General features: G+C 43.1%; 1 protein-coding gene across 2 annotated transcripts; it reads left to right on the plus strand.

Moving 5' to 3' along the window:
• The first annotated feature begins 4,099 nt into the window (after nt 1-4,099).
• On the plus strand, nt 4,100-21,607 carry LOC147630114 (uncharacterized). 2 transcript variants are annotated; one of them, XM_086811735.1, is made up of 6 exons: nt 4,148-4,300; nt 4,372-4,592; nt 5,157-5,928; nt 6,019-6,123; nt 20,722-20,951; nt 21,089-21,607. In XM_086811735.1, the coding sequence occupies exons 4-6, from the start codon at nt 6,111-6,113 to the stop codon at nt 21,365-21,367; spliced, it is 522 nt and encodes a 173-aa protein (XP_086667861.1). In that variant the 5' UTR covers nt 4,148-4,300; nt 4,372-4,592; nt 5,157-5,928; nt 6,019-6,110; the 3' UTR covers nt 21,368-21,607. The 2 variants fall into 2 exon arrangements, with proteins under 2 accessions (XP_086667860.1, XP_086667861.1); XM_086811734.1 differs by lacking the exons at nt 5,157-5,928; nt 6,019-6,123 and having other exon boundaries at nt 4,100-4,300.
• Nucleotides 21,608-21,929: the final 322 nt, after the last annotated feature.

Here is a 21,929-nt window from a genome sequence, read left to right on the forward strand (position 1 = left end):
CTTGAGCCACAAAGGAGCCACAATACCACTGTCTGCAGTATAAGCAAGACAACTAGAAGTTATAGTTGTAATAACCATTGGTCTCGTCCATTGAAGCTTCCCATGAAGAGAAAAGTCAAGGTCACCTCCTAGCAAGGAGAAGACATCCTCAAGGGAGTAGAAACAAGATAAGTGTCACCATTAAAACAAGTCCAAATGACAAGTTTTCCACGTTGTTGGAACCCTTGTCTTGGTGCATTCAAGGTTAAACCCTTGTCTTGGTGCATTCAAGGTTAAATTGATCCATAGGAGCAAAGCATCCAAAGTTGAGATGATGACTGGGGCTTACATAAGATGGGTCAACCTCCTTCATCGTGTGACATAGACATCACAAAACATGCTCATATGATGTTAGCATAATGGGGCAGAAGCCAAAAAAAGTCAACTTAAAGAATATATACATAGGAAGGTGAAGCTAAAGAGCAAAGCATCCAATGCTGAGATGATGGAGAGTGTGCCAAAAGTGAAGCCCCGATCATGTTGTGGAGTTGATGTTGTTAATCATGATAGAGCTCAATATTGGGAAGAAGTTGTCATTGTCATTTGAAAGTTGCTAATGTAAAGATGGGGACTGTCTGCATGCCAACTCCCAAAGGTAAAATATTGCATTCTAAGTATGTGTGGTTCATCCTCCTTACCCATATAGACCATGAAATTTAGCTCAAATGAGTATTAATGATGCAAGGAGGATATCACAATAAAGAGTCTTAATTTGATGACATTGACGATACCCTCCATTCATGCATGCTCTAGTATGCATGGTAGAGCCATGCTTATCTTCTTGATGTATATGTGGCCATCTAGTGTGGCAAGCCTAAGTGGATGGATTATGAAAGAGTTCATTGGTGTTGGGTTATGTTCATGGTTAATATTTTCGAGGGGTCCAAACATGGTGCTTGTGCTTAGGACTATCTAAGGAGCTGGAGATTTCTCCGTAGACATCGAAAGCAAGTAAACATTATAGCTAGCAAGGAACGTCAAAAGGAAACTTGTAACATTGGATAGATGAGGAAGTCTATATAAAAAGGGTGCGACAAGTCCATCAAATGACCATTGTTTTCCATGGCCAAGCTATGTAGGATGTCCATGAATTTGGCTTAGTGTTAATTAAGGGTTATTCACTAAAAATTTCGCATGCCTATTCACTCAATTTTTTTTTTTGGCATTAATTAAGGGCTGGAAAAAAAAAATTTGCTTTGTTTTACTAAGGTTCTTAGCTTAGTAATTTTTTTGGTACGTTTAGACCTTGGTTTACAATAAATATTTTAAATTTAATGGTTTGCAAAAAAAATTATCTCTTGCACAAAATTTGAAAAGATAGGCATTTTTCAGAAAGTTATTGCAGATATTCATCAAAAATATGTTTTAGAGGGATTTATTGCTTCGTGTATGTACAAGATTATTGCTTCGTGTATGTACAAGGCTAAAGTACTATTTACGTTGCATTCTGAAAACTGATATTCACATCAAATAGTTTCTTTCGTGAGTCACATGAAAACAACATGCTTAGTTATCTTGTAAGCATGGAACAAAGGCACATAGTCAGAGCCATCTAGAAAAGATCCATGATTCCCTTCTTCAGACAAGGAGCCACCCTCTGCACAAAAGAACACATCTTCATCACTTTTAAGATTAATGGGGTTGCTTCTCGAACTGGGCTTCCCATCATCTTCTTCATTTGCTTCATTTGCTTCCCATCATCTTCTTCATTTGCTTCATTGCCAACATCCACATCCGGATAATACTTGTACGAGGAGAATCCAAAAAGAAAATTTGATCAACATCAATCGGTTGAGTGAGATGCGGTATCTTCATCACTTTCCATGCTACGGCCACTCTTTTTTGTCCATCCCATTTCCAGTTTTAGGGATCTGCCACCACTGGGTAGATGGATAGTACTTCCCCGTGCACAAAATGCGTAAAAGTGTTGACTCCAATGTTGACCCAAGCCTATTAGGAATGTAGTTATCCATGTACACATATGCTCGGTCAAATACATTCACTGTCGCGAGACAAAGAGACTTTGTTCTTTAAATCTCTAGCCCCATACAATGCATATTGCTCCCGCCCCCTAGTAATTTCTTCCACCATTACATTGTGACAAAAAAACTTAAAATGAGGTTTAAACATATATTTCATGCAGTAACCCAATATGCCTTCGAATGTGTGCAAGCGAACTTGTTTCAAACCCTTGCACATGACAATGCCCCCAGCTAGTTTTGATACTTCCCATGCAATATTTTTTTTGATAAGCTTGCCTACAGAGATCAAGGAAACTACCATTATTTTGATGACCATTTGGAAGTGGATATGATTCAATGTTCCACCCTTCTCAAGAGCAAACAAACCACTAATACATTCAGAGCGGACAAAGTCTTCTAGTGGTTCCCTGAATGCAATATCTATGTCACCACTCCCAACACCTACAATCACAGAAACCTCAAGCAACCTGGTCAACCTAATGAGTGGCCCTTTTTGCATTTGGTGGTATTGTTAACGCTAGGGTCATAACCTACAGACCTTGACCTACTCTTCATCATATGTAGATTTCTAACCACTTTATTTCCTTTAGGGGGTGTGAGAATACGAGGATTTGATGAATCTGCCATGCCCTTGCCTTTGTCATGGGAATCCGTGGATGCAGTAGCCTCCAAGACTTTCCCTTTACCCCGTGGATGCGCAGGAGGGCCTGCTATATGTTTACCTACATTTATGATGTAGGTAAACATTTGTGATGTTTGTAAGCCCTTGAGGACGACAAGGTGCCATGGCAAAGACCCACACAGACTCAACCCAACCCAACCCCACAACATAGAGCCTCTACGACAGTGGACATACCCAACCTAACCCAACCCCAGTCCACAACATAGAGCCTACGACCCAAAAAGTGACCCATATTAATCAAGATTAGCAGGGTTCTCATCAAAGCGAACCAAACAAGCATTAATTAGCAACAAACAACAACTAATCAGAGACCATCACAGACCACCATAGCAACTAACCACATACCATCACAACACAGACCACCACAGACACGCGGACGCTCTTAGCAACATGCATGAAGAAGGGAGCAACCTGCATCTTACCTCAACAGCAGACTGAGCCGCCCCATCCCCATGTATGCACACTGCCCCAAAATTTCCACACATGATAAATCCTACCTAACACCCATTTAGCCTTAAACCGTACCAAAGCTGTACATGCCCTCTCGAGGCCGATGTATAGAAATTACAGAAAGAACAATTAAGATTAATCTATAGAAAGAACAAGCATTAATCAATATTAGCAGGGTTCTCATCAAATCAAACCAAACAAGCATTTATTAGCAACTAAACAATAAAATCAAACCAACAACAACTAATTAGAGACCATCACAGACCACCATAGATGACTCGAGCAACCAACCACATAGCATCACAACACATACCACCACAGATGACTCGAGCAACCAACCACATAGCATCACAACACATACCACCACAGACACGCGGACGCTCTAAGGAACATGCAAGAAGAAAGGAGCAACCCGCATCTCACTTGAGCAGCAGAGGAGGTGCACAAGAGACGCCCACGACTGAGCCGTCCCATGCAACACGCAGGAGCGAGCCGCATACGAAGGAGCAATACTAACCACTAACCATGCAACACGTAGGAAGAAAGGAGCGACCCGCATCTCACCTCAGCAACAAAGGAGGTGCATAGGAGATGCTCATGACCGATGAGCCGCCCCATGCAATGGAGGAGCGAGCCACATACGGAGCAACACTAACCACTAACCATGCAACACACATGAAGAAAGAAGCGACCCACAAAATCGAGCCGCCCCATGTACCCCCTTAATTGCCACCCAGCCCCCATGCATACACACTGTCCCAAATATTTCACACATGCTAAATCTTACCTAACACCTATTTAGCCTTAAGCCTTATAAACCTTTCAAAAAATTTTTCCCTTCACCCCTTAATAAAAAAAAAAGTTCTAAGTAAGTTCTAAGGGGCTTTATGGCTTAGTGTTAATATGGTCAAAGTGGGAGAGTGTTCACAATTTTGCTTCAAAAACTGATGAACTGTGTATAGAATAAAAAAGCGATGTGTATACGTATAAGCACAAAGAAGATTCAAGGCACATAGTAAGCTATGGCGGGGGTACTGGACGTGCGTGGAAAGAGAGCCCTCCTCATCACCCCCACAACACACGATGCTGATGATAATGATGGAGTGGGCTTCAGTGCTGCACACGCTCTCGCCACCCATGGATGCAGGTACTTGTTTCTTTGTTTTTCCCTTCTTCTTTTTTTGGGGCTCAAAAACGGCCCGGATTGTTTTCCTGCAGAATCGTCCTAGCAGGGGATGCTGCCGGCCTGCGGGATATATCCCATAAACTCTCTGCATCATTCGATGATAAACATACACAAAGAATCGACCCTGAAGACGTCCAAGTGGTAGATGTGAACCTGCACACCTCCACCCAACACTCTGTGGATGCTGCTGTTGAGGCAGCTTGGCATGCCTTCGGTGGACTTGACTTGCTGTTAAGCTTTTCTTCATTTACAGGTATTGCTCTGGACAGCCTGAGTTTCACTAATTGCCTGGCTGTAGACGGGTAAGATTGCCCGCTGCCGTCCATGAAACCTGGACCGTATCTATAAACTGGCAACTCCCCCGGTCATCAAATACTTTGACAGTCTGAGGATGGGCGGGCTGTGGACAGGCAAGACTGCTCAACACCTGCTCCCTGCCCATCGTCAGAGCATGTGTGGGGATCTCATGTTGATGGTTGTCCACAGCCTGCCTGTACGTCAAATCTGGGCTGCGTCTATATTCTGCTTGTCAGAGTATCTGAGGATGGGTGGGGGCTGTGGACAGGCAAGATTGGTGAACACCAGCTCCTTGCCTGTTATCAGTGTCATCAGACAAGCAGGTTGTATCTGTAAAGGGCTTCAAATCAAGTTTTAATCAGAAGAATTCAAAAAATACCTTGTTACAAACTTTTTTTTTTTGGAAAGCTGTTGTGGGTTTCAAAATAAAATAGGGAGAAACTTTTCTTCAATAAAAATATTCTCGACGACAATTTGACTAGGCTTGCTCAATATTGGGTACTTCTTGTGAACAAGTTAGCTCATTCGATAACGACACAGAAGGTTATAAGAGGGCTCCATGTGAAGGATTCGGTGTGGGAGTGTGGATAATGGCATAAGATCACCTTGGCTCGTTATTCAATGGATAGTATCCTTCCACCTCACTCAGTTACTAATCCAAAGATAGCAGAGAGAACATCATCTCTACTCCACAAATGGAAGAAAAGTATCCTTACAAACATGAGAAGTTGGCTTTTATACTTTGTAAGCCTTTCTTAGGTGGGCTGCCCAAGCATAGTGGCTCAGGGCGCTTGACATTAGTCATAAATTTTTTATAAGCATTTTACCCTCATGTTCTAACCTTGAAGTACATGAATCGGGAGTGTCATAAGAGCACTTACAACATACAATGATAGTGCTCTTGCATTGCCAACTCCTTGCTTGTCATCAGACTTCTGACAAGCAGGACGGGCAGGCTCCATCTGTAAAGGGCCTCAAATTTAAGTTCTAATCAAATACTTTGTTTGAAACTTTTCTTTTTGAAAGCACTTGTGGAATATGGAGAAACTTATTTTTTTCAAGAAAAGTATTCTCGATCACAAGCTTTAAAGAAGAACATTGGCTTGCTCGATATTGGGTACTTCTTGTGAAGAGGTTATCTCAGTTGATAATGGCAGGGAAGGTCTAACGTCCCCGCATTAGGACTCCATGTGAAGGGTTATGTGTGGGAGTGTGGCTAATGCCAGAAGATCAAGTTTTGGCACTGCCCTGTCATGGATCTCGGACATTGACTGTGAATGAAACAAACGAAGGTAATTTAGCCCATCAAACGTTTCTCATGTAGTTTGACATGGATTGAGAAGATGTTTTAGGGGCTCAGTGACAAATTGATGTGTGTGCAGCAATGACCTCTAGACTGCCTTAGCTAGTCACATTGATTTTGGTGCTGGGTTGCCTCCACAACAGCATTCATCTGGTTGGTTCTTGCATTCAAATGGGTCCAAGTGGTAAGTGCGTTTGTGTGACAGTTGTACACTTTTGGTTTTGCTAGCCTTTATACCATAGTTGCATGAAACAGAAATTTATGCAATGGAAACGGCATGAAACTAGGAAATGGAAATGGTTAGGAAATGGCAAGATATAGGATACTTGAAAGGTAAAGTTGCAAAATCAGATAGAAATGAGTAAAAAAGCTGAGAGAAATGGAGGAGAAACATAGTGTGGATCAGATGGCAAGGAAATTCGGGAGAAATACAAGGAAAAGTTTGTGGGGGGAATTTTCAGAGGAGATTAGGAAACAGGAAATGGAAATGGGAACAACGACTTCAGAGTTTTTGCATTTTTTGACTAGGAAACGGCCGTTTCTTGTTACTATGCTTTATACATACATCGCATGTGTGTATTTGGTCTTCAATGGGTTTCAAGGTGGACCACCATCAACTTTATGTTGAAGCACCTTGGCTGCCCATGTGGGGGCTAGGTAAAGTGGATCTAGAATTCTAGAGTAGGGTCTAGCTATGCAAGTCATGGTCTCCAACAAGATGGGAACCTGAAACTTGAAAGGCCTAACTTTACACTCTCCTTGACCTTCACCTTCGCTAAGCTATGAGAGCTTGACTTTGGGATGTGGCTAGCCTCTTCTGAGCTTGAAGTAGTTCAGTTACAGTACCTACCTAGCATAGAGGAAGAGGCATTGATTTGGAAGAGTCCGGCGTGTTTGCCCTTTGGTCAATTATTGGGCAGCACGCATGTGGCATGCACACCCTCATCTCATTGGGGGCTTTGGACTCGGCTTTGGCATAATGTTCTGGTGCGTGGCTCTAGAGGAAGCATTTTTTGTCAACCAGTGGTGTAACATGTCTTGTAAAACCACCTATGGTTAGCTTTCTTACTTAGGAACACAAGGAACCTAGAATCTAGTGCACTATTCACCCACACAGTCCATTAAGGTCAATTGTCATATTCTTGGCCATACACACGTGGAGGAACACCATGGAAGGGTAGGCATAGACCTTGGTGTGTATTCCAGGCATGGTTTAGTACATGTGGAAGGGCTCCATGGAAGGATTGATGTCCTGGTGTGAGTTCGTGGCATGGCTTAGTACATGTGGAAGGGCTTCATGGTGTTGAAATATCAAGCTCGTATACAGCTGGAGGATAGCACATGGGTGCTGACAGAGTGACAGTATGGTAGATAGATATCGTGTGGTGTGTTTATGACCGCGTCCAGCTGGTCATGTGTGGTGTGGACATTACATTAGGTTTACTTGTAGTGTGGACATAACACTATGTTGTGTTCCCTTTTGTGTGTGTGAGAGAGATGGTGACTATGGCTTCTCTCCTTCTTTATGATTGATGGTTATGGATTAGGGATTGCTTCTCTTGTGTGTGTTACATCCTGCTCCTGTTTTTTATCATGGTATCAGAGCCAAGAGCTCATTAGCTGAGTTGTGAGAGTGAGTGAGAGAAGAGAGAAGAAGAAGAAAAAGCTGTGAAGGAAGCCATTGGAGCTTGGAGCAAAGGAAAAGCTGTGGAGCACACACCGGCATCAGATCTGAGAGCTAAGGACCATTGGTAAGTGTAGCAAGACCCCCTCTGCGGATTGCAGGTATCAAAGAGCAAGTTCAGTGAAGATTGAAGTGCATAAAGCAAGCAGAAAATTTCTGGTTTTGAAGCTTTCATGGAAAGCTTGTGAAGGAATGTATTTTGTCAAAAGTATTGGTGCAAATACAAAGGAAACACAGAGGTTCTCATGTATTGTGAAAGGGCACATGTATTAGCAACACTGGAGCAAACCATTGCATGAAAATTGATGCATTACAGGCAATTTGTGAAGAAAAAAATTTTGGTTTTTTGGACTCTACAAAACCAGAGAATATATGCCCCGTGGAGGATCAATTGTGGCAATTCTACTCAAAATTGGAGCTAGCCCTTCATACCCATGATAGATTAGGTCATTGCTAAGAGACCTATCAAGTCAATTGTGATTTCCCCTCTCTCCTAGAGCTCCAGGAGTAGGCGGCGTTTTCTGGATGAGTTTCTTGGACAGTTTGCAAAGAATTTGCTCTAATTCACTCATTTGGACACCAAATTGAATGCTTTAAAGCTTGGAGAGTTTAGCAAAGACATTGCTAAGGCCTTATGATGATTGGTTGCAGCTCATTTCATGCATTTGGAGCTCATTGAAGTGATTTATCAGAGGTGTGCAGGTTTGCAGAAATTCTGTCCAGAAACAGAGCATTTTTAATCAAGGCATTAATCTTTGTCTATATCAAATTGGCCTAATTCCTTTAGTACAAGTAAAGTCCTATGAGTTGCTAAACTTTTGAATCAAAAAGTTTTGGATTTGGAGAAGATTTGAAGGAGATAGAGCAATTTTAGTGAGAGGTGGTACCTGACAGGTGCAGAAAAATTCAAACCAGAGGTTACAAAAATTGGTGGTTCTCATTCCCCTTGAAGAATTGGATCAAACCCTTCTAGGATATGTTGGAGCAATGTGTTGGGAAGTCATTGCAAGTTGAATCATTGCATTTGGACAAGATTTGAAGGATTTAGAGCATAATCTTGACTGGTTACTGGCAAGAATTTACTGGCGAAAAAAAAACCAGAAAATTTTTTGTGAAGGAGTTTCATTTGATTTCAACTTTGATCGAGTGTACATTGTTGGTGAACCATTGTGGGATGATAATGCACACAATTTGCAAGCATTTGATGTGATTTGGAGAGATTTGGAGCATTACAGGGACTTCGTACATTGTAATCGAAAGGGTACATCTACTCTATTTTTTTTTGCAACAATGGGAGATGGTCCGATACAGATTGTTGGAGAGAAGCTTGATCGCACTAACTTCCAAGTGTGGAAGTTTCGAATGAAGAGTTTTTTGAAAGGCAAAGGTTTATGGAGTCTTGTCTCGGAGGAAGATCCGGAGCCATACTTACCTCCTCAACCAAATAATGCTCAGTTACTGGCTCACAAGCAATGGGTAGAGCGATCTTCGAAGGTGTTGCATTATTTTTCAATATGTGTAACAGATGCCTTGCTTATTCACATCCAAGATGCAGATACACCGAAAGAAGCATGGGGTATATTGTGCCGAATGTATGAGACAGACACTGGTGCAAGGAAAATACAACTAAAGCAACAGATTCACAGTGTAACACGAAGGAATAGGAGTATACATGAGTATGTTCAGGAAATCAAGGGTTATGCAGATTCCTTGTCCTCAATCCATGCCCCAATGGATGATGATGATTTGGTTGCACTCACATTGCGTGGTTTAGGCAAAGAGTACAAATCTTTTGACACTTCCATCTCAGTAAGATTGGGAGGAATGCCAGACTTTAATAAGCTTGTGTCATTGCTCATTGTGGAAGAATTGAAGCTTGGCCTTGGTGGTATGAGTGTTACAGGTGGTGCATCCTCATCAAGCAATGATGAACATGCAAGAAATCAGGCATTTTACTCATCTAGAGGCTTTCGAGGCAGGGGGAGATTTACCCCTCGAGGCCGTGGAGGCCGTGGTTGGAATGACAGGTCTACTCAACCACAATCAAATCAGAATTTTCAGAATTCACAGTCATCATTTGGATCACGTGGAGGTCGTGGATTTCAATCCCATAGGGGGAGATTTGGAACAGGTGCTCGTGGTAGAGGACGATGGCAAGGTCCTCAACAAAATTTGAATGGGATTGAATGTTACTATTGTGGCAAACTTGGACATTTGGCAAAAGATTGTTACAAAAAGCAGAATGATGCGAGGAATGGAAGACCACAACATGGAAATTATGCATCTACCAGTAACAATGATGGGAGTTCAAACCATCTTTTTGCAATGAAGCATGTTATGGGGACAATGGATTCTCAGAATGCTCGAGATGAGTCATGGTATATGGACTCAGGTGCCTCAAACCACATGACATGTCATGGTGAGTGGTTTGAGAAGATGCAACCATTGGATACAAATGGTTATGTGGTCACAGGAGATGATACTCAGCATCTTATAACACATGTTGGCAGTGTGCCTTTGAAGATGCATGATGGAAATGTGAAAAATATGTCAGAAGTGTTATATGTACCATCCATCACAAAGAGTTTGGCATCAGTAGGCCAAATGGTTGAGCAGGGATTACAAGTAAGATTCAATGAGAAAGGCTGTTTTGTGGAAGATTTTAAGCATGGCTGTAGATTGGTTGCCAAGGGCAAGAAGGAAGGAAGGTTGTTCAAATTGGATGCAGGCATACCAGAATTGAGTTCAGCCATGTTTTCAAAGAGCAATGGGATTGTGCAGGACATTGACATGTGGCACAAGAGGATTGGACATGTCAATATACAGAGATTAAAGAATATGCAAACAAGGGGCATTGTCAGTGGATTGCCTCGATTCAAATATGATGGACATATGCATGTTTGTGAAGCCTGTCAGTTTGGGAAGCAGGCAAGGTTGAGGTTTCCTAGAGAAGGAAACATGAGTAATAGACCACTTGAAATAGTGCACAGTGATGTATGGGGCCCAGCACAAAACCCATCTATCAAAGGAAGTCTATACTATGTGACATTTATAGATGACTTCAGCAGGATGACATGGATATATTTTTTGAGAGAGAAGAGTGAAGTGCTGGAAAAATTCATGGATTTCAAAGCTCTTGTAGAAAAACAATATGGCTGTTGGATTAAGTGTCTTAGAACAGATGGAGGTGGTGAATACACTTCAAAAGCATTTGAGCATTTCTTGCGGAAGCATGGGATAAGAAGACAGTTGACATGCAGGTATACACCTCAGCAGAATGGTGTAGCTGAGAGAAAGAATCGGGTCATATGTGAAGTGGCAAGGGCAATGCTCAATGAAAAGAGCATGCCAGATTACTATTGGGCAGAAGCATGTGCTACTGCAGTGTATACTCTGAACAAATCACCTACAGCAGCCATTCATGGAAGCACGCCAGAGATGCGGCTTACAGGTTACAGGCCAGATATTGGACATCTGAAAGTCTTTGGATGTGTAGCTTATGTTCATGTGCCTGATGAAAGAAGACGGAAGTTGGATCCTAAGGCAGAGAAATGTGTATTTGTTGGATATGCACAGGATCGCAAAGCTTACAAATGCTATAACCCTCAAACTAGACAAGTAGTCATCTCACGAGATGTTGTATTCGATGAGCTTGCTAGTTGGTATAAAGCCAAAGATGAGGGAGTCATTGACACACTTGAGGCGAATGTTCCTGTGAACTTGCCATCACAAGCAAGTTCTAGTTCTACTACTATGTCTGGGCCAGCAGCAGAAGCTGAGAGTAGTAGCAGTGTACGTCCATGGTCAGGACGATTGAGGCATGAGAGTGTAAGCACTGGGAGTAGTGCTATGGATAAAGGCAAGAAGAAAGTTGAAGGAATTGGGATCACAGGCTATGAGTCCTCTAGCTCAGAGAGTTTGGATGAGGAGCTAGGGATACCTGTTGTACGCACACCTGGTGTTAGGCAGGACAGATATGTGCCACCACATGCTCGTGTTACAGGTGTACAGAGTGACCCGCATGCATTGCGGAGATCCCAGAGAGTCAAATATCCAGTGGAAAGATTGACATATAGAGATTTTGCTATGCATTATGCATACATGACATCTATGGTAAAGCATGTGGAATCTACATGCTATACAGAGGCTATTGGAGAGCATGTATGGCAGAAAGCAATGGATGAAGAGATGGATGCTTTGGACAAAAATGATACATGGGAATTGGCTGAGTTACCTAAAGGAAAGAATGCAATTGGATGCAAATGGGTGTATAAGGTAAAGTGCAAGTCAGATGGCAGCCTAGAGAGACATAAGGCAAGGCTGGTCGCTAAAGGATATGCACAAACTTATGGTCTTGATTATGATGAAACTTTCAGCCCAGTGGCTAAAATGGCTACAGTGAGGTCTATCATTGCATTAGCAGCACAAAAAGGTTGGGCTTTACATCAAATGGATGTCAAAAATGCTTTCTTGAATGGTGATCTACAAGAAGAGGTGTACATGGAACAGCCAGAAGGTTATGTACATCCAAAATATCCGACTTTTGTTTGCAGGTTAAAGAAAGCACTCTATGGTTTGAAGCAAGCACCTCGTGCTTGGAGTGACAAGATCAGCAGATATCTTGTCAGTATTGGATTTGTGGTTGGAAATGCAGACTCTTCACTTTATGTGAAGAAGACACATGATGGTATCGTGATGATAGTCATTTATGTTGATGATTTGATTATCACAGGTGATTGTGGGAAAGGCATTGATGAGGTTAAGGCCTCTTTATGCAAAGAGTTTGATATGAAAGACCTTGGTGATTTGAGGTTCTTTCTTGGCATTGAGGTGATTAGAACAGGCAAGGGTATATGGTTGGTGCAAAGGCAATATGCACTTGACATGCTGGCAAAGTATGGTATGACAGCATGCAAACCAATGTTGACACCATTAGAGCAAAACATGAAGCTTAGGGCTGATTTGGGTGATGAGCTTGATGATATCACCATGTACAGGAAAATGGTTGGTAGTCTTATCTACATGACCATTACGAGGCCAGATATCAGTTATGCAGTTGGTTTGGTGAGTCAATTTATGCAGAGTCCTCGTAAACCTCACTTGGATGCTGTGAGACGGATTCTGAGATATGTCAAAACTACCGCGCATTATGGTCTTTTCTATGAGGCAGGAAAAGACATGCATGTCTATGGATATACAGATGCAGATTGGGCCGGTAGTGCATATGATAGGAGATCTACCAGTGGCTATGTTTTCAGCCTTGGTAGTGGAGCTGTGAGTTGGAGTAGTAAAAAGCAACCTACAGTTGCTTTATCTACCACAGAGGCAGAGTATCGTGGAGCAGCCATAGCTGCATGTGAGGCTATGTGGTTGAAAAAGTTGCTAGATGATGTCAGGCTACAGAGTGATATGAGCGTTGTCATTCATTGTGACAACATGAGTAGTATTCAGCTTGCTAGCAACCCAGTTTATCATGCCAGGACCAAACATATTGAGGTCCATTATCATTTCATCAGAGAGAAGGTGCTCGATGGGCATGTTGATTTGACATATGTGCAAACAGATGAGCAGGTTGCAGATATCTTTACCAAAGCACTTGGTAAGGATAAGTTCGAGTATTTCCGTACTAGATTGGGAGTCCTAGAGATGGACATGTCGAGCTTGAGGGGGAGTGTTGAAATATCAAGCTCGTATACAGCTGGAGGATAGCACATGGGTGCTGACAGAGTGACAGTATGGTAGATAGATATCGTGTGGTGTGTTTATGACCGCGTCCAGCTGGTCATGTGTGGTGTGGACATTACATTAGGTTTACTTGTAGTGTGGACATAACACTATGTTGTGTTCCCTTTTGTGTGTGTGAGAGAGATGGTGACTATGGCTTCTCTCCTTCTTTATGATTGATGGTTATGGATTAGGGATTGCTTCTCTTGTGTGTGTTACATCCTGCTCCTGTTTTTTATCACATGGAAGGGTAGATACCCTGGTGAGAGTTCTTGGCATGGTGATGAAGTCTCATGGAAGGGTGGACACCCTGGTGAGCATTTCTGGTATTTGTATGGGCGGTGCCCAAGATAGGTTCTTTACAAGATGAATAAGTTGGGAGATGGAATCCAGAATATTGTGCATAAAGCATTTGTGTGATTTGACATGTATGAATGACTTGTTTTAGCTGCGTGGACAATGCTTGGTATTTTTACATGTGATTGTCCATGGACTCCGGGGATGCCTAGAAACCCTGTGGACGCGTGTGTGCACGCCTGTTTGGGATTGAGGCGGCGATCTTATGTGTTTTGAAGCTGGTAAGTGACCCCAAACTCAATTTACAGCTAATATTTTATTATACTAAGGTTTTAGAGTGCAGGTGTTCACATACACGTAAATTTGGGCGGACAATTTATAAAGTGTTCACATCAGTTGGACCAAATTTTAATGAAACTTGGCCATTACTTAGGCGTGGGCACTCTACATGCAAGATTAGCTTCCACGAGTTGCTAATCTAGGTAGGAGGAGCCCAGATCAGCTAGGTGTCCTACTGTTGGCAGTTTTTGGAGTGCTGGACACTCTAGGGTTTGGATAGGTGTGAGTTTCCATGCTGGCCAGGACTGTTTGAGCTGGTCAACTACTTCCAGGGCTGCATAAGGGCTGATTGCTTGCTCCTACAAGTGCTACAGACCCAGGCGCCTTTTTCCTATCTCTTCTTTGGTGCAGGTGACTACTTCTGGCTCACTTTTGGGGCTGGTCGATGGCTGGACAGCAGGCATAGGGGCTAGTTTTTGATGCTTCAAAGGCCCTGAACTCAAGGCAATCAACAGGACACCCTTCTCTACACCTGTCTGGCAAGATTCTGGGCTGAAAACAGGGTTGTACAGTCCATTTGAGCAGGGTTATTCGCGACGAATTCAAAGCAAATGGTGTTTATGCTTGTGTGAGGCCTGTGGCTCTAAGGGGGTGGAACCTTCAGGTGGCTAGAGCTAAGGTTTTCATTGCTGGTTATTCAGGACAGCTCTCCTGCCAGAGGGTGTGATCACATACTAGAGTATGGCTGTGCCTGAAGGATTCTTGGAAGACTGAGACCGAAGTCTCAAGCAGACTGCTTTCTCGGGCACCTGTTTTCTTGTACAGGAACACTCTGCTGGTAATAAAGATACCTCGGGGGGACTTCAGCCCCTAGAGCTGTCTTGTGCAGGCTTTTCTCTCTCTTTTCAGTGGTTTTTAAAGCATGTTCATGTGTTGCCAGATGCCTATGTATTTTGCCATGATGATATGTATGGGTTAAGTTTTTTTGTGCACACGTTTCCGGATTGTGACATCAATTGTGAGCTGGAGGTCTCGAGGTGTCTAGAGACATAGTTAAAGGCGCAGTGAACCCAAGCATCCCACACCACTTGGTCACACTCATGTGTCCTTGCGTGGAGTAGTCTTTGCTAGGCCACAAGTCTAGGATGCGTCTGTACGACCAGCCACTGTTTAAAGGTTTAGCGTTTTCTGCATATCAATATGACCGGTCCTGTAGGAGAAGAGGTTGTACGGCTGAGCCTCACAGATCAGCAGAAGAGGGAGAAGTAGACTGTATGGCAGCTTTCAAGTACTCAGCCACTGTACACATGTTCTGGGCATGAAAATGGTGATGTGATGACCTCCAACGCTTAGGAATCCCCAGCAGAAGGTACAGCAGATGGACGACCTTCTGTATGGCTTGTAGACAGCCACACTGTATGTGCAGTAGCACAGCAGAAAAGGGGCGCAACTGAAACAGGTGTACAGCAGAGGGGTAATGATGCTCAGCAGTCTGCAGATACACTGACGGCAGTTCTGGGCAAGTATAGCCTTTTGTATGGAATACGTACAGTGTATAGACGGAGGGCTGTCGGCTGTATGGGTACACTAGAGAGGCGCACACAGTATGGATAGGCTGCAGGGGTCGTTTTCTCCTTGATGATGAGGTTGATGTGCTTTTGGTGAACTTCTCCCACGCTTGAAGTACACCAAGTTGCTTTACCACAAGGGCTTAGCCCATATATATATATATATAAAATTAAAATAGTTTCCCCCCCACATTATAATGATACAAAGCTTTAAACTCAACAAAAATAAAGAAAAAGGATATCCATGCTTCTACAAAATGGCATGGGTGGTCTTTTAAAATAAAGTGGCCGCCCAAGTCACTCTCATAAAGCAGGTTTTACAAGTTTTTCAACATTTACAACCTATATAATGGAGTGTTCCATGTTCAAGTCAACACGTAATAATGTTAACAAACAAAACATAACACACATCCTGGGGTTACCTTGTAAGCCCAGTGGGGCGTGCAGGGACGGACTCAACCACGTGTCCAAGAGATAAAGATATAGAGAGAGAGGGGGAGAGAGAAGGGAATAGGGATCTTGCACGGTACACCACACTGAGCGGGGAACAAGCCCTGTCTCCTTTCAGGAATTTATTCAGGAACAATCCATGGGCACGTTGGCCAGGATCAATACAATCAATGAATACAAAACAAACAGATATGCCGATGTAGGATATCCAAGTCGATGTCCATGTCGAGGCACAAGATCTCTGATGCCAAGCACACCACAGGGATGACCCACAAGTATCTCTCACCTGGCTAGTACCAAATCCAAAATCCAAATCCAAGTCCAAGTCCAAATCCAAGTCCAACTCCAAATCCAAGATCTCAAAGATGTCCAAGGGAATTTGATACCCAATCCGTAGAAAAATCCTCAAGGAGCTTTTCAAAAAAGCAAACACCCAAGTGGCAGATATGAGCAGGCGGCACTGCACAGGTGGCGACAGGCGGTGGCGGAGCTGTGCTTGGGCTGGCGCACAGTGGCTGGCTCTGGAGGTGTAATCTAGCAATGTCGGTGATGATGGTGTTGATGATGATGAAGACGATCTTCTCGCACACTTCCACAATCTTGCTCACAAAGATGGCGATAGTCAGCTTCAACCTTGTCTCGATCGCAAGACGTCGATATACTTGAACCAATCACTTCCTCATAAGCTCGTAGTATATTTGGATAGTCCTTGAAGTACTTCTCTGGCATCCATTTCGCATCCAATAGCGAATAATTCTCCAAGGCCAAGAGGAACTTTTTGACCTCTGTCTTTGCTCTTTTTCTCGCAGAATAAAACTCATCTATTCTGGCTCTTCCACCCCTGGCGGATCCTTCAATATAGGCTCCTCTGGGGGTAACCGTGTACATTGTTAAACTGTCATGGAAGGCATTATATATCCTCTAGTGATTTGAACGGTCCAACCAATAACAAACATGGTTGATCTTCTTGGTATTTTGAGAAAGGTCCATATACCATCATTCCTTGACTTTGGCAATCCAAAGATAAAATCCATGGCAATACTCTCCCATAGAACATTCAATGGGTGCATCGTGCAATAATCTTGCTAGCTTTTGTGAATCAAACTTGATCATTTGACAAAACCAAACATTCTCGAACATACTACTCAATGTTCTAACTTCTTTTTCATACAAGGTCTAATAAAAGTAGCTTTCCAAAGCTTGAGTTGTAGTCAATATGCTTTTTGGCCCTATGTAAGGTGGAGCATGGCTTTTCTTTGTTCACTTTTGCCCTAGCTTGAGTTGTAGTCAGTATGCTTCTTTGCCCTATGTAAGATGTAGCATGGCTTTTCTTTGTTCACTTTTGGCCTCAAATCCTTTGCTCACTTTTGGCCTCAATCTTCTTCGAAAGAGTGGATATTTGTCCTCACTCCGCTTCTTCTCTTGAGACTCGGCTCTTGATGGGGATCGGTCTTTAAACTTCTTCCTTTGAAGTGGATCCTGGTTGTCGTTCTTTCTCTTGCCGTCCATCCAAGGCATGTACAAGGCCTTGGCTTGTAAAGCCTTGTCTTGGGCTTCTTCCAACGTTTTCGGTCTAGCCATATAAACTGCTTGTGTAAGCTTACGTTGCAATCCATTCACAAACTTACGCATCTCCATTAGTGGTGGAATGGGAGTATATGAAGTAAACTTCAAAGAAACGGCTAAAAAATTGTTAAGGTAAGATGCCACATTCTCACCAACTTTCTGTGTTACCTTATTTCATTTCTTCTGCACATCCGCTTCAAAGTTTCCAGGTAGGAACTTCTTGTTGAACATAGTCTTGAAGTCGGTCCATGACATAGGCTTGATTCCGTCTTGCACCACTTTTAGCCACCAATTCAAGCTGGCATCTTTTAGATGCATATGGACCATGCGGAGTTTGGACTTTTCGGAGAAGTCATCGCCTCCAAAAGCGGCATCAAACTGTTTAACAAAAGATAATGCTTTTTGTGTATCCCGCTTTCCATAAAAAGCATCGAACTTGCGCTCTTCTCTCCCAGTTTGAAGTCCATCTTGCTAGTTGATGAAGGCTCCTTTGCCTTCCTTTCCTTTACTTGTCCCGAAGAAGTTGCATCCGAGAGAGCGGGCCTAGGGATAGCCTCCGTGTTTCCTCCATGAGAAATAGTTCGGGTAGCTTTGGATCCTTATGCAATGGTGACTCCTTTGGCCCGAAGATAGGCTTTAGCAGCTTCAACTCCTTCGGCTTCGGTGGCTCGATCCTTGATGAAATCTTCAAACATTTGAGCTCTTCTTTGGTCTTGTTCTTTCTTGGCTCTCCAAGCTAGGAATTCTTGATCTTGGAGAAACTATATAAACTACTGAAAATCTCGGTACTCTGCCGATGTCATGGCTGCTGTCTCATGAGAAATACAATGTTGGCCTTGGTTCCCATCTTGAAGTCCTAGATTGGCCTCATAGTTGTTTCCTTCATTAGGCCCTTGGTCTCTCCTACTCTCGACATGGCTCTATCACCCCAAGAAAGTTTCTTCAAGAGAAATCCTGCTTTGATACCACTGTAAGCTCAACGGGGCATATAGTTACAGACTCAACCACGTGTCCAAGAGATAAAGATATAGAGAGAGGGAGAGAGGGAAGGGAATAGGGATCTTGCACAGTACACCACATTGAGCGGGGAATAGGCCCTGCCCTCTTTTAGGAATTTATTCAAGAACAATCCACGGGCACGCTGGCAAGGATCAATACAATCAATGAATACAAAACAAACAGATATGCCGATGTCGATGTCGAGGCACAAGATCTCTGATCCCGAGCACACCACGGGGATGACCCACAAGTATCTCTCACCGGACTGGTATGAGATCCAAAATCCAAATCCAAATCCAAGTCTAGATCCAAATCCAAGTCCAAGTCCAAGTCCAAATCCAAGATCTCAAAGATGTCCAAGGGAACTCGAAACCCAATCTGTAGAAAAATCCTCAAGGAGCTTTTCGAAAAAGCAAACACCCAAGTGGTGGATATGAGTTGGTGGCACTGCACAGGTGGTTGTACAGGCGGCGGTGCAACTAGGTGGTGGTGGCCGGTTGAGCTGGGCGGCGCATAGCGGTTGGCTTTGAAGGTGTAATCCAGTAGCATCGGTGATGATGGTGTTGATGATGATGAAGACAATCTTGCTTATGAAGATGGCGATAGTTAGCTCAAACCCTCAATGATGAAGAGAAGGGAGTGGTTTAAGCCTTTTTATACCTTGGGGAAGCCTTGCTTTTTGCTAAAAAGCTTGCCTTTGCTTTTGCTCTTCCCTTTTTGCCTTTGCTTTTGCTCTTTTTACTTTTATTAATAAAATATCACTCAACTTTTGGTGCTTTGCTTTTCTGTCTTTAAGGCCTTGCTTTTTGGCCTTAGAGCTGCTTTTTGAGAAAGAGTCTTATAGCTTTTTGATCTGGCTCAGTCTCCTCTTTCCAATGATACCCTTGGCTCGTGGTCAACTCAATTTGACTTTTTGCTTTTTCTTGCTTTTTGACTAAGACTGGTGCTTTTTCTTGAGCAAACCTTATGGTCCTTGTTCTCATGTCTTCTTCCATCTGTCCATGTGTCCAGGCATGTGTTCCATCTTGTGAAATAGAGCTAGGAGATCCAAAGAGTTACATACGTAGTAGTTTTGGGCATCCCTGGCTCCAAAGCCTATACATGCTCAGACATGGAGCCACTGTCACACACTCTTATAATAGTGCAACATACTCCTGCAGAAATCTTTGTTCACAATGCTTGTACAATCATGAGCTCGTCTCACTAAGTCCAGGAGTGGTACCACTTCATTGTGAGGACCCGGGAGTCGTACCACTTGGTCCTCCTACTGGCATAGATCGGGTAATTGTATGGCTTGATCTATCTTCCCACCTGGCTTCGGGAACAAAACCACTTTAGCATCTAGCTCACCATTGGAGCTAACACTAGGTCACCAAACTCCAAGGATCGTACCACTTGAGCCTTCAAGTGTAAAACAGATTCAGCACCCAAGACTCCGGGCATTGTACCACTTGAGTCTACCAGTTTAAACATTTTCATGAATAACTTTTATTAACAAAATAAAATTATTACAAAGATAATCAAGGATTAATCCAAAATGGTGACTTGTTCTATACAATCTTCATATCCACGGCATCCAAGTGTGGGATGCACATGACAAGCATCTAGCTCACCGCCCAATGAGAGAGCCCATGAGGCTCAACCCGTGGTGGAGGTCTAGAGGCGTCTAGAGACATAGCTCACACGCGTAGTCAATGGCCACATTTGGGGCCCACAGCACCATCTTATCCAATGTGAGCCCCTGAACAAGAAGGCTGCACATTCCTGCATGGCCTTGATTGTGCCCTTCATAGACAGCTGGCTGTTGAGACCCTCGAATGTGTGGGAGAACTCTTTATCTGATTTGAATGTCCTATTGCTTTTTGTTTGTCACATCCCAAGCTTGGGGCTAGTTAACACATCTTAACTAGGTCCCATCTAAAGGGGTTTTTATTGGTTAATAGAGGCATTAGGCTAATTATACACCTCGTTCATAGGGTAGCTATATAAATCAATTATTGGCTCAGTCAAGGATCATTCCACCGTGGACTCACGGACTAGCAAAGACTACTTTGTGCGATGACACTTGAGGGTTGTATCTCAGTGGTATGGGATGGCCTTAAACCCCAATCAGTTATCAGTTTTTTGCACTCCTGTTTGATGGATTCATTTGAATCCTACGTTTACATTTTTAGTTCATTGTAATGAGCTGAAGGCAAGCTGATTGTATGTGCAGGTCCATTGACACCATTTTTGGAAACAAGTGCACAGCAGTTGGAGGCAGCTGTGAGCATTAACTTCAAGTGTGCTTGCCTGTTCAGTATTGCAGTTGGCAGGAGAATGCAGCAGGCTGGTACTGGAGGATCCATCATATTCATCACGTCTATTATTGGCACAGAAAGGGGTTTGTTTCCAGGGGTGGCCGTTGCTGGCGCTTCAATTGCTGCTGTTAACTATCTTACCAGAGTAAGCTCTCTCTCTCTCTCTCTCTCTCTCTCTCTCTCTCTCTCTTCTTTTATGAAGTATGCTTGTTAAACTTATGTAGCCTCGCCCAACCAGTTTGATATGAACAAATCCTTATTGTTGGTGTCGCAACTTGCTAGGCAATGGCGATGGAGCTGGGAAAGCATAAAATTCGAGTTAATGCCATAGCACGGGGCTTGCTTGAGTCGGATGCTCTATTGAAACCCATGGACAGAGATATTGTAAAGAAAGAGGGGGAGCGAGTGGTTCCATTGCGACGCTGGATAGATGAAAAGAAAGACTTGACAGCTATGATACTCTATCTAGCTGGGGATACATCCTCATTTATAACAGGAACTGTAGTGTTTGTTGATGGTGGCCAGTCCCTTGTTAGGCCTCGTATGCGATCTTTTCTTTGATGTTTGTTTTCTTGTATAATTCATGTGCATATGGATTTTCAGAAGATAGCAGCTGATCTTGAAAAATTTATATTGTATTGATATATCAAAGACCATGCAAAACTGGATAGTACTTGAGCGATGATGGACTAGCGAGAGCTAGGAGTGTGTAAGATATTAATCCTCGCATTGGATATATAGCATCTTTATCCTAAGGTGCTTCATTAGGTTTCCATATATAAGGTCACACTTTGGAACAAGTTTAGTTGTTTGGGGATGTAGGTTTGGCTGCCGGTTTTCTTTAATTTGTTGCAGGCCAGTATACAAACAGACTTCAAATTGCTATGAAGAGAGGGAAAAGATTGTGCACTTGTTTTATAAGTACGTGTAGCACTTGATACTCATTTTGGAAGTTCCTGATTACAATGTATGGCATCAGAAGGTGGCAGTAGAATGTCAATGGAGCTGGCACGGAGTGATGGAGAGGGGAGCCATCGATACAATTGCACTTCTACATCTTGAGCATGAACTCCCTTTTGATGGATAGTGAAAATGAAAGCACAATGGGAGTGATTTTGTATTC

This window comes from Cibotium barometz, chromosome 17 (genome assembly GCF_041138505.1).
Source record: "Cibotium barometz isolate CiBa-2024 chromosome 17, ASM4113850v1, whole genome shotgun sequence".
Taxonomy (NCBI): domain Eukaryota; kingdom Viridiplantae; phylum Streptophyta; class Polypodiopsida; order Cyatheales; family Cibotiaceae; genus Cibotium; species Cibotium barometz.